General features: G+C 38.5%; 1 protein-coding gene across 1 annotated transcript in view; it reads left to right on the top strand.

Moving 5' to 3' along the window:
• The window catches only part of SPATA5 (spermatogenesis associated 5), a 242,584-nt gene that overhangs the window by 173,067 nt on the left and 56,826 nt on the right, over nt 1-12,691 (top strand). Inside the window, exon 15 of the mRNA XM_051966244.1 lies at nt 12,084-12,248. Coding sequence (XP_051822204.1) covers nt 12,084-12,248 — 165 coding nt within the window. The remainder of the gene's footprint in view (nt 1-12,083; nt 12,249-12,691) is intronic.

Raw genomic sequence — 12,691 nt, 5'->3', positions numbered from 1 at the left:
AATTTATTGTTTCTTGTTGAATCCTTTCTTAAGTTCTGCTGCACACATAGGAGATTTTTTTTTCTTTTCTTCTTTTGTACTTAAGTTTAAAATAAATTAAAAAACTAAAAAAGAAAAAAAAAAAAGAAAGAAAGAAATCTACCCCTTGGGTCCATCTCCTCCCATTCTTCTTGACATAGATTACTCCCAGCATTTGATTTCCCTTCTCTTGAGTCAAGATGAATGGTCTCTCTAAGCACAGAATCCCTGCAAGTCATATCTATTCTAAGATCCCATTTCTCTTTGTAATACCTCTTTTCTCTTATAGGAAAATCCAGTAGATGAGATTTCACCATTTCTTTCTTCCTTCAATCTCTCCCTTTGCCTTTTGGACCATTCTCTTGTAGGCTTTTTTTCTTCTTGAAAGGCCTTGTAAATTGTTTTCTCTTCATTTTTCCCTTTGACTTGATTGGGGTAGGTACATCACATATTCTCTATTTTTTTCTTTTTTTTTTTTTTTTTTCTCTTGCTGAGGAGACCTCAGCCTCCTCTGGTGGCAGTTTCTCTGGGGGCTAAATCTCCAAGCCATTTCTGCCTGCTACCATACTGGCCAATTCATGATTCATCAGTGTCTGCCCCACATGACTTTTGGGGAAAGACCAGGGGTCTGTATGGATTCTGGATGCTGAATTCTTTCCCTCAGACTTAGTGGACCCTCACAGAGTTACATATACACATATCCTGCTTTAGGTCCTTCTGTTCCTCAGATCTCTGCTATTTGGATTTGCTCTTTTTGACTTGGATAGGCCTGCTGCCAGAATGTGGTGGTCAATGGAGATGTTGAATGAATGCATTAGGATTTAGAAATTATTAATCTTGTTTGTTGTTAGATAATTGGGTTTTTATCTTGTTGTGTACTTGATGTCCAAGATTATGAAGACAGCTGAAATTGTTCCATCTGTTGTACAAAATTCCATTTGGGGGGATGTTTGAGAGGTCATAAGGATATGAGTAAATGTCTAGTCTTCCATCTTCTTGGTCACATAATTCAGAAGTCTTTGTATTGCGTCATAGTCAAAAATAGATACATTTCCTGTTTCTTCCCACACTCACACCTCAAACATAATAACTTATCAGAGATAGTTGCCTTTTAGAGGAGTCATTAACATATAGGAAAAGGTGAAAGATCTAGTGTTACTCCTCTCATAAGAAAGGAGCTCTAGTGTTGTGTCCATTAATAAATTTTTTTCTGTAAAGAAAAATCTAATTGCAATGAAGAGAATTGAGAAGCCCCTTTGTGCAAAAAAAAAAAAAAAATCTGTCCACCTATCAGGACTTTACTCAAATCTTGAAATGATTCTCTGAGATTTAGATGGCAAATATCTGTCTATATCTCTGTCTATATAGCTATGTCTATAAGTGCATCTATGTGACTATTCTCTATATCTATGTCTGTCTATATCTACATCTACATTCATCTCTATATATCTCTGACTATCGTCATATCTATATCTGCATCTACTTTCATGTTCACATCTATATCTACATCTATATTCATATCTATACGCCTCTGACTGGCTATATCTATGTCTGCATCTATATTTATGTTCATATCTATGTCTCTATCTACATCTACATTCATATCTATATCTACATATATGTTTATATGTGTACGTTCCTTGTTACAAAATCCAGAAGAGGAAAAAAATCAATTTTTGAAAACTAACCAACAAATTGATATTATCTGATATCACCTAGAGCTCCTCATTTCTCTATAAATGTGTATAAATGTATACATAATATACATATTCATAATACATGCACAATAAGTTCTGAAAGAAATAAGACACCTGGCTATTAGTTTTAGTCAGTGAATTAATTCCCTTCAGAAGCTATTGAGCTGATCTTTTCCTACTTCTTTGGCACTGCTCTGTCTGGGACAAACTAAAATTCTTTTTCTGTGAATATGGCCTTGATATGACAAATATGTGGGTCATTGTAACCCCACATAATATGGAAAGAATGTTTTAGATGAACTTGTATGGGTGAGAAATGTAGATATTGGCCTAATGAAAAGTTATCCTTATTTTATCAAAAGTTCTCTCCAAGATACCAGTGGTGTCAAATTCAAATGGAAATGCATCCCAACTAAATATCAACTTTAAAAAACCACATATTAACATTATCTATGTCATGTTATATTTTTATTTATTTTGTTAAATATTTTCCAATTACATTTTAATTTGGTTCCCTGCAGAGTTTGAATTTTCTGCCAAAATCATTCAAACTTGTGGGCCTTTCTAATAAGAATAATCCTTGCCTTTAGATATAGTGCTAGACCTGGGGTCAGGAAGACTTCACTTCCTAAAATCAAATCTGACTTCAGGCACTTTCTAATTGTGTGATCCTGGGCAAGTCACTTAATCCTGTTTACCTCGGTTTCCTCATCTGTAAAATGAGCTGGAGAAGGAAATGGCAGACAGTACAGTATCTTTGCCAAGAAAACTCCAAGATGGGCTCACTAAGAGTCAGATAAACTGAAAAATGATTGAACAACCCATAGCCCTGAAAGATTTTCAAACTCTTTTTATACGTTTCCCGAATTGTTCCTTATAACAAAATTTAAAAACAAAGGTATTATTTTCCAAGTCATGAAGCAGCAAATAAGCCCCTATAGTGTTTTGAGCACTGAGGATATAAAGAAAGGCAAAAATAAATTCCTGTTCTCAAGGAGCTCACATTCTAATGAGAGGAGACCACATGTAAGTAATTATATGTACAAACAAAATATTTTCAGAATAAACTGGAGATAATCTCAGAGGAAGGCTATGGCACTAAGGAGGATTCCTTATAGTAGGTGCAGTTTTATCTCATTCTTGAAGGAAGTCTATTTGATATTATTATCATCATCACCATTATTATTATTATTATTATCTAACAGAGTGCTTTAATATTATTTATTTAATATTATCTCATTAGAACCTCGCAACTATTTTGATTGTCCCTCTTTTAGAAGTAAGGAAAGTGAAGCTCAAAATATTTGTGATATATCTGCCTAGATAATTTTATATGCCATATTATAGTTTTATATCACTTTCATTTCTTATGATATCCCTTGTTACAAAATCTAGAAGAGAAAAAAAATTGGCTTATGAATATTAACCAACAATCCCACCCAATCTGACAACACTTTCTGTAAAGAAGGAAGGGAGGTGTGCTTTCGTATCTATTACTCACTAGCTATATTGTTCTCCTGGTTCTGCTCACTTCAGTTTGCATTAGTTCATGTAAATCTTCCCATTAACAATCATTTATTGTTCTTATTACATTGTAGTATTCCTTGCATGTAGGAGCCACAACTTGTTGAGCCATCTATGGACATCGACTTTTTTTTTCCTCCCCATTTTTTCCCCACAACAAAAAGCTATGCTGTGTTTTCACACCAATTTTTGGCTTTTTTTTATGGTGCCTGACTTATACGAAGTGCTTAACTGAGAAGTGAGTCTCCAGTCCTAGTCACACCCTGACTTTAATTCTGTAGCTTTTTCCAGAATACTAAAAATCCTATGCTTCAGTGATTCTGTGAATTGTCAAGCATCAGTTGCCATGCATAAAAATCGATTATCCCTACCCTTTGTCTCATGCTGAAAATCTTGATAACCCAGAAAGTCTCTTGTCATCCCATTTACCAAGCACAACTATCCTAAATCAAAAGAACATGCAAAAAAATTAAAAGACAATGACCTGTAGCCAGAGTGTGTCATGGAGTAAGCCGAAACAAGTCCATGTTTTAAGTCACTGAAAATAAGTTGACCATTTTGTAAACTATTCTACCCTGCTAACTTAATTATTAACAGGGTTCTGTTTTTCTAACCTTTTACTTAAGGTTCCCAAAATCTTCAAAGGTTACAAATAAAATTTGCAGTATACTTCCCTCACAGTAACCCTGTGAGGGAAGTGATGTCATCTTGGTTTACAGATCAGGAAACTGAGGCATCGGGCAAGGAAGTGACTTACCTAGAATTGCACAGTCTTGTAACACTTAGACCAATGTTTATTCCCCTCTACCTCACTGCCTAACAAATGGCCAGTGACCCAGATTAGTTACAAAAAGGGCTGGGTTACCTATTATGACTGACTTTTTTGCTACAGTCTTCTATATTTTTGGTGAAGACATGTACTTTATGAGTGGAGTTCAGTTTTTATTTTCATTTTAGGCCTCCCTCCCCCCCTACCCATGTCATTCTGGGGTTATTCAGCAACATCTGTCAAAGCTCCAATAACCTTTGTCATCCAGCTGTTGCGGTCATGGTATTTTGCTTCCTTGATGGAGTTGAAGGTGGGACAGGACGGGAACCAATCCCCCTCTCCTTTTACATTGAGCCTTCAGGTGGGACGAGGGAATGCTTCTAAAGGCATCTCTCAGCGCAGTGGTCTCTTGCCAAGCTCAGTGTTTGAGTTGGACGTCAGGCCTCCTCGGCTGCTTGAAAACAGGAAGTTCCCCCGTTACGTGATGGATAGCCCTGGTTAGCTGGAAAGAAAGAAAAGAAAAGTTACCCCCATCTCTAGGCCAGCAAATGAATTCTGCAGTTGTTTAAGACACATGGAAGACGTCTCTTTCACAGACTTGTCTATGGTCTTGCATGTGCCCGGGCCTGACTTTATGAAACTCCCCATCTCCTGTCCTGCTTCTGGAGACTTCAATATACATTCCATCAGATACTCTCACTTGCCAGGGCGTCAGTGTCCTCCACTCCTGTGATAGTGCGTCTATTTCAGCTGTTCACCGGGCTGTTCCTGCTCGGGGTCCCTCCTTTGGACAGGAGCCCTCCGTTTGGATAGTCTAGGGCTCCAGAACCCCTTATCTGAGTAAAATATTTATCTTTCCATCTCCCTTTGCCTTACTCAACCTGAGAATCAGGGCCAGAAAAGACTTCACCCTCTTGGCACCTCTGCCTTTGAAAGAATGAAGTTGTTGATGAAGGAAAGACAAGGAACCATTAGTTGCTCTACTTTGGCAGATGCCCTGATAATTGAAATCTCCCATCACTATTATATCACACTCCTAGACCAAGTGTGTGATCTGGCACCCTTATCTTTTGCTTCTCTCTGTCCAAATAATGTGGAGTATGGTCCAATGACAGTTTCACTTCTCCTTCAGTCTTCATATGCCATCCTTACCCCTTCTGAATCCTGTATTTCCTTACAAACATCTGTCTTCTTCATGTACCATGCTACTCCCCCTCCCTAATTTTTACCTCTGATCATTCTCTTCAATGTGCTATTTACTTTCTTAGATACCTGAAGCCAGTTTCCATTCTGTTCAGTTCCCATGATCCCTATGAGGCCATATTTATTGCCTCAATGTGTTGTTCATCTTGGTTTTTGCTCATACTTAATAGCAGTAGAAGTAATAGGAGTAATAGCAGTAGTAGTAGTAGTAGCAGTAATAGTGAAAAGCCATGCTTTAAATTAATATTATTTTTTGAAATATATATTATATTATATTAATATAGGGCTGTAAGGCTTGTAAAATGCTTTATAAGTCTTATCCTCACAGCAAACCTAGGAAGTAGGTGCTATATTATATACCCAATTTTATAGTTGTCTCAGGAAACTGAGACAAACAGAGGTTAAGCATCTTGCCCACAGTTACACAGCTAGTGTCTGAAGCTGGATTTAAACTCAGTTCTTTCTGACTCCAAGCCTAGTGAGTGTTCTAACCACTGCACAACTAGCTGCTTGTGTATCTATACATTTACAGAAAGATGCCTGAGGGCATAAGTGTTTTGACTGGCACTTTTCTTGGATCTCATCTCCCAATTTTTTTTTTTCCTTTCATACTGTCATACCTTTACCATGGTATACTTAAAAGATTTTGGAAATAAGTGATTACATCTGTATGAATACTCTGCTCAACAAAACAGATCCCCAGTTCCATATCCATCAATTTACAGTTCGGGGGAGTTGTGTAATTCTACCTCACTAAATTCATCAACCTTGCAGTGAGCCTCTTCAAACTTAGAACTGGTCCTCAGATGACTGACACAGCCCATTATTGGATATTCAGAGTTCTCCAGTTTGGTCAGGACTTTTAGGACTTGAACTCCACAGGCATAGTCTTCAAGATCACAACTTCATACCATATAGAAGCATTTTATGGAAATATTATGGCTTATGAGCGTTGTAATTAATAACATTATTGTTATCCTAGATATTTATGAAATTTGATTTCATAGAAAGCCAAAGATTTGCTCATTGCCAGTCATTGGTCATGATCCATATTCTTTATAGAACTTTGTTTTCCATGAGATCTTGTTATATTGATCATGCCCTGTAAACAACAATCATCTGTTGATAGTGGCAAACCCCTCCAAAGCCCCACTCGCCACTATTTTCTCCCATCCCTGATTGATATAAGCTATTAGAAACAAAGAGACAACTCCATTGCTGAAGAAGGAAATCACCCTGGCCTCCATGATGGCAAAAGCCCAGAAAGTCATCATTCTCCCCTGCTTTAGATCTGAAAAACGTCTTGTGAAGTGCAACCCATTCTGGGTGTGTTAGCCATTTGATGTGGTTGAATAATGAGCTGTGAGAAAAAGAGGTCAGTCAGGTAGTTGTTTTAAGTCATGGCATTTGAACGTCACCACTACAGGAAATGCTGCTGTACCCATTGGCCTTGAACCCCATAAACCTACTCATTTGGGAGCCCTCAGTTCCCTTCTTGTTTCAGTCTAATGACTATGAATTACAGGCTCTTTTGACAGATTCAAATTTTGGTTGTAAATACTGTTGGCTCCATTAAAGGAAGGAGATTATCTGACTACCCTGATTTGTAGTCTATTCTGCTTTGATTGATAACTTGGACCATAAAGTGAAGCAGATGGCTTTTGCTCCTGAATGGCTTCATCTGAAGGCATTCCCTATCTGTACCATGTTTCCAAAGAAGACATTCTCTTCTCTCTGGAGTTAATGCTCTTGTCCTTCAGTGGAAGCTCCTTAGAGGCAGCTCAGTGAAAAAAAGGATCTGTGAAACCAAGGCAAATAGATTCCTTTAATCTGCCTGTGCCTCGGTTTCCTAATAAATAAAATTTGGAATTTGGAAGTGAGCCTACAAGGCCCTTCCAGCTTATAAGAGTTTGTAGGAGGTGCTGAGATTTAATGAAGGACTATGGTGAGAATTTCCTTGGCCAAAGTTCTCTTTCCACTGGAGCTCTAAAGCCCCCATACCTGATTCCTCCTAGCCAGAGCTGGAGAGGGCTGGGGTATATCTCCCCTCTGAGTTTGCATGTGATGCTTTCTCCACCAGTGGGGGATGTCTGCTCAATCAGGCTGCTTTTCTCTGCTTAGATAGACCAGGACAGTCTTTTTAAAGAACTTTTAGGAAGGGTGTTAGCACCATTGGGGTTCCTCAGGAAGGAAACTGCCTTTCCTACTATTTTTTCAGCCGAACTTTCACTGACAAGATCAGGCAGGAAAAAGCCTCATTGGCCATCCGCCCAGCTCACCAGGCAATATTTGTAGCAGACTAGAATTCACCTTGCATCGCCCATGGTCAGCTGTGACTTTAAAAATAAACTGGATGTCATGCTGAGCAGTATTCCCTGAAGCAAACAATGGAGGTGGTGTCCATGTTCCACCCTCAGACACAGTCACACTATGGACAATGGATGCTTAAAAATAGCCTATAATTTCTGGACTTTTCCAGATGTGTTAAAAAAGGATAAGAATAGTTGCCGGACCTGGTTGTTTTCTCTTGGTTTGGAGAACTTCTGAAGAAGGAAGCAGATGATATCTTAAAGTATTAGGGAATTGCCCAGGGGCAAGGAGAGGTCAATGACTTGTCCAGGGTCACTCTGAAACCAGCTCTATTGATTACAACCATGCTGCCTTTCACTTTCTCATTTGGTTTTCCTAAAAACCCTGAGACAGGTATGACATGTAGTGTCATGGGAACTTTAAACCTATCTGGCACATCCTAGATCACACAGTTAGTGTTGAACCCAATTCTTTTTATTCCCAATATTCCCAGTTATTGGGAATTGATTGATCCTCCAGTTATTAGACCTCCTTTCAGTCAGACAGTTAATAATCATTTGTTAAGTAAGAGTATATGCAAGATACTTTGCTAAATGCTGAGAATACATAGACAAAAGAGATAGCTCTGGCTATCAGAGAGCTCACTAATATGGATTTCCAAGAATTAGATCACAATCTACTTCTTTTCCCTCCCTATCCCTTCTGAGGTTTTCCCTTCCCCTTCTTCTTTCCCCTTCTTCTTTTTTGTGCCCTCTTTGAAGTAAAAACTTAAAGTTTCCACTAATCAGTCCACTAAATGCTGGGATATGGGGATAGAGATGTAAAAATAAAGTGATCTCTCATCTTGTGGATCCCATACTCCAAAAGGGGCATATAATATATGGAGGGCTCTAGTGGTCAAGGAAAGGCGTTTTAGTCTGGGGCTGTGGATTCTTATCCTGTTTTGTATCAGACCTTTTTGGCATTCTGGCAAAGCCTATGATAGTTCCCTCCTCAGAGTAATATTTGAAAATGCATAAAATAAAACTCATAGGATTACAAGAGAAATCAATTATATTGAAATATGGTCATTAAAATATATTTATTTTAAATGAATTCACAGATCCCAGGTTAAAAACCCCTGATCTAGACAGTTAAATGGATTGTGGGAAAAGGTAATAGATTGTGATACCCTTTCAAGTAGGTTTTAGGCAATAGAGATGTTATTTTTTTTCACAACACTTTAATGGTGACCAGGAGACTCAAGACACAAACTCAGAAGAAAATAATGACTTGAAAATTTCTATAAAGCCTCAAAGAAAAATGCAAATTAGAGTCAAGCTCAACAAGAATTCCTAGAAAAAGCTGAAGAAAGAAATTTTAAAAGGGAAAAATATTTATAAAAATCAAATAAGAATGATAGAGTTAAAATGGGAAAAGAAATGAGAGTAATGCAAGAAAGCTGTAAAAAGAGAAATAGCACTTTAGTAGAGGAGGTTTAAAACCTCACTGGGGAAAAAAAAACAACAACACTTTAAAGCTCAGGGTCTATCCCCCAACTTACCCTAACCCTTCTGACATGATAGGATATAGGAAAAGGATTTCAGTAAAACAACAATACCAGCAACAAACTTTCTATTTCCTGGTTAACTATTCTAAAGGAGTATAGCATGATAGCATGAAGGCCACTATTTTAAAAATTTATCCAACACCTTGATTTTTGAGGTGAATGAGTGGAAGGAGGACATAATTTAATCAGTTTTTCTATAAAAAGGTACAGATCTGTAACTTATACATTATTTATGATTCTCTGATAAACTCAAGAAGTTAATTGATCAGTATTTATTAGAGGCCTGTAATTATCCAAGCATTGGGGTTTGCACTGAGTATAGAAAACAGAAATGAAGCAGTTGCTGCCCTCCAAGAGCTTCCATTCTATCTGAGAAGACAATCTACATACAAATGAGCACATACAAGATAAAGGTGAGGTCCTTTTTTGAGGTCTGTTTTTTCATGGGGGAGGACACAGCACCTGGAGAGGAGGCAGGTTCAGGAACGTCTTCTTGTAGAAGGTTCTGAATGAATGGGTATTCCTAGGAACAGGAAATTCTAAGAGGTGGAGGAAGCTCATTCCAGGCACTTAACCCATTTATAAGTACAGGGACAGATTAAGACCTGATAGTCTAGTGCTCTAAAAGTTAAACAGAGAAACTTGGATTTGATTCTAATTACAACAGGACAATATTACTAGTACTACTACTACTATTACTACTACTACTACTACTACTACTATTACTACTACTACTACTACTACTAGCATTTATATAGTGCTGTAAGATTTTGTAACTTAATTTGGAAGCCTGTAGGTTTTGGGTACTTCCAAGGGGTATGATCCAGGGAAAGGTCTGGTTTTTGCCTTCCTGATCTGCTCTCTAGTCCTTAATTCACCTCAAAACCACAGTGCTTCTTTTCCACCCTGGAACTGCAACCCAGAACTGTATAATAGGTTATAGAGACACCAAATGGCATTGAATCCTGTGTTCAATGCTAGCTTAGAGATCCCTTGGCATCTCTGACCAGATATTCAGTCCCCTCACCATCCTTGTGCACTGGGTATTTCTAGGGCTTTTACCACTGCCATTTCCCACGCTCCCAAACACATATAGTCACATATTTTTTTATATGCGAATCAGTCATATCAAAAAGCCTTTTTAAAAGCACCTTCTAAGTGTTAGGCACTGTGCTAAGTACAAGCGATACAAAGAGGTTGTTTTTGTTTGTCCTTTGTTTTCGAAGAGGACCATGACATCAGGGAGATGATGCTATGACATGCAAGTGAATTGGATTTAAATGAGGAAGGGCTGTACAGGATTACCTGTCTCATTTTTCCCTCCAGAGCCATCTGGGTCCAGTGACCAAATAAAGATTAAGAAAATTGGAGTGATACACAGAAAGACAAAAAGAACACTCCCTTCAAGAACCTCACAGTTTAATGGGGGAGACCACACGGATGGATAAGCAGGTCCAGAGTATATATAAGAGGAGATGGAAAATAATCTCAGAGGGAGGGCGCTAGCAGCTGAGGGACCAGGAGAAAACTCCTAGAAAAGAACTTTGAACTGTACTGTGAAAGAATCCAGAAAGTAAAAGTGAGGAAGGAGAGCTCTCCATAACAAGAGGGATGGAAATGGGCAGTGAGAACCTCAGGGACAGGAGATGGAGTAGCTAATTATATAGAATATATGGAGAGTAGTTATGGATGAGAAGTCTCTGATGGTAGGAAAGGGACAGGCTGTAAAGGGCCTTCCTTTTGTATCTTGTCATGGAAGTAATTAGGATCCATAAGAGCTTAGTGAACAGGGAAGTGACATAGCTTTACCTATCTTTTGAGAAATACTGTTGCCAACTGAATGGAGGGTGATTAGGAAAAGACAGAAACTTAGGGAGATGAAACCAGTTAGAAGGTTTTTGCCAACCTGCTGAAAGTCCAAAAACATCTTCTTTATTTTGCCATTCCTAGCACAATGAGCTAGAAAGATGTAACATTTGTAGACGTGCAACCATTGTACCTTTAAAACGTTGGTGAATTTCCACTGGATCTAAGCCCATCTGAAGGCCATTTCCTCCAACAAAAACCCAGTGACTCTCCATACAGCTGGCTGCCTTCTGCCTGCTCAGCGCTGCTAAGTGTTCCATTAAAGAGTCGGGTTGTAGAAATACTTTCCTGCACAAGGCAGATTATATGAGAACAGCACAAACCCCATGTCTAGAGTTTCATTGCCACGGCCTGTAGTCCTTCACTGTGTAACTGAATGCCAACCATGCAAATGTTTGCATCTGAGAAAGAACAGATATTCACCTACATTACTAATAATTACTCAAGCCTAGTGAACTCCTAATTTGAAGTTTGACTTTTTTTTTTTAAAGGATTAAAAATGTAACTTGGATACATGGTGTTATTTCCCTTTGATTTATTATTTTCCCAACATGACATACCAGTCTGAAAAAAAACCTGTTGTGAAGAATAGAGGAGATAGGAAGACTCAGGTATAAGTTTTATCTCAACATGTACTGACTGTGTGACTTCAAGCAGGTCACTTAGCCTCTCGGTGTTGTAGATAAAACTCTAAGTCTGCAAACTACTGAAAGATTACTGATTTATGTCAGCAAAAGAAGTTTCTACATTGGGATTTTTGTTGGATAATCTACTTAACCTCTCAGACTCAGGTTATTGTTTTAAATCTAAGTTGTAGACTGTTTACAAGCACAAAATCAAGCAACTATTAAAAAAGGCATCATCATCATGGCCTGTCTTTAATAATAAAAATGATGATAATGATGAGATGGTGATGGGTGACATGTCTATAGCACTTTACCTTAATTCTCCTCACAACAGCCCTGAGAAGTGGATGTTATTGTCATCTTCCTTTACAGATGAAAAAGCTGAGTGACCTGGCCAGAGTCACACAGCTGACATGTCACAGCAAATCTGCTCTTTTATCTCACTTCCCCCATAGAGTCCCATGATTCCGGAATGTCCTCTTCCCATTTAACCGGCTCAGCCTGTCTTCTGTTCCCTCTAGGCTTTGATGCGGCCTGGGAGATTTGATCGGATCATCTATGTCCCCTTACCTGATGCAGCCACGAGGAGGGAAATATTCAGGTTGCAGTTTTCCTCCAAGCCTGTCGGTCCGGATGTGGACCTGGAAGAACTCGTTTGTCAGACAGATACCTACTCAGGGGCTGAGGTAAGCTGAGCCTTCTCTTCCCTGGGAAATGAATATGGGGAAATAACTGGGGGCTTTCTGGTTGACTGCCAAGATATTTGAAATTACTCTACTGAGCCTGAGGTTTCACCTCATACCAGGCAAATTGGCAAAGATGATTAAAAAAAAAATGGGAACAGTCATTGCTGGAGGGCCTGTGGGAAGACAGGTATGCTAATGTGCTATGGGTGGAGCTGTGAAATGATCCAACTCTATCAATTTAGAATTATACAAGAAAAATGAATGATCTTACTTCAGGGCAGATACCCCAAAGAAGTCCTAAGACAATAGGATCAGAGATCTAGAATGGGAAAGGATAGACTCTACTTCCTCTAACTCCTTCATTTTACACATGAATAACCTAGCATCTGGAGAGATTAAGTATTGTGACCACTGTCACACATAGAGTGATTATTAGAAATGCA

This window comes from Antechinus flavipes, chromosome 6 (genome assembly GCF_016432865.1).
Source record: "Antechinus flavipes isolate AdamAnt ecotype Samford, QLD, Australia chromosome 6, AdamAnt_v2, whole genome shotgun sequence".
Lineage (NCBI taxonomy): Eukaryota > Metazoa > Chordata > Mammalia > Dasyuromorphia > Dasyuridae > Antechinus > Antechinus flavipes.
Note: the sequence above shows the minus strand (reverse complement) of the source record. Positions and strands in the feature narration are given on the sequence as shown.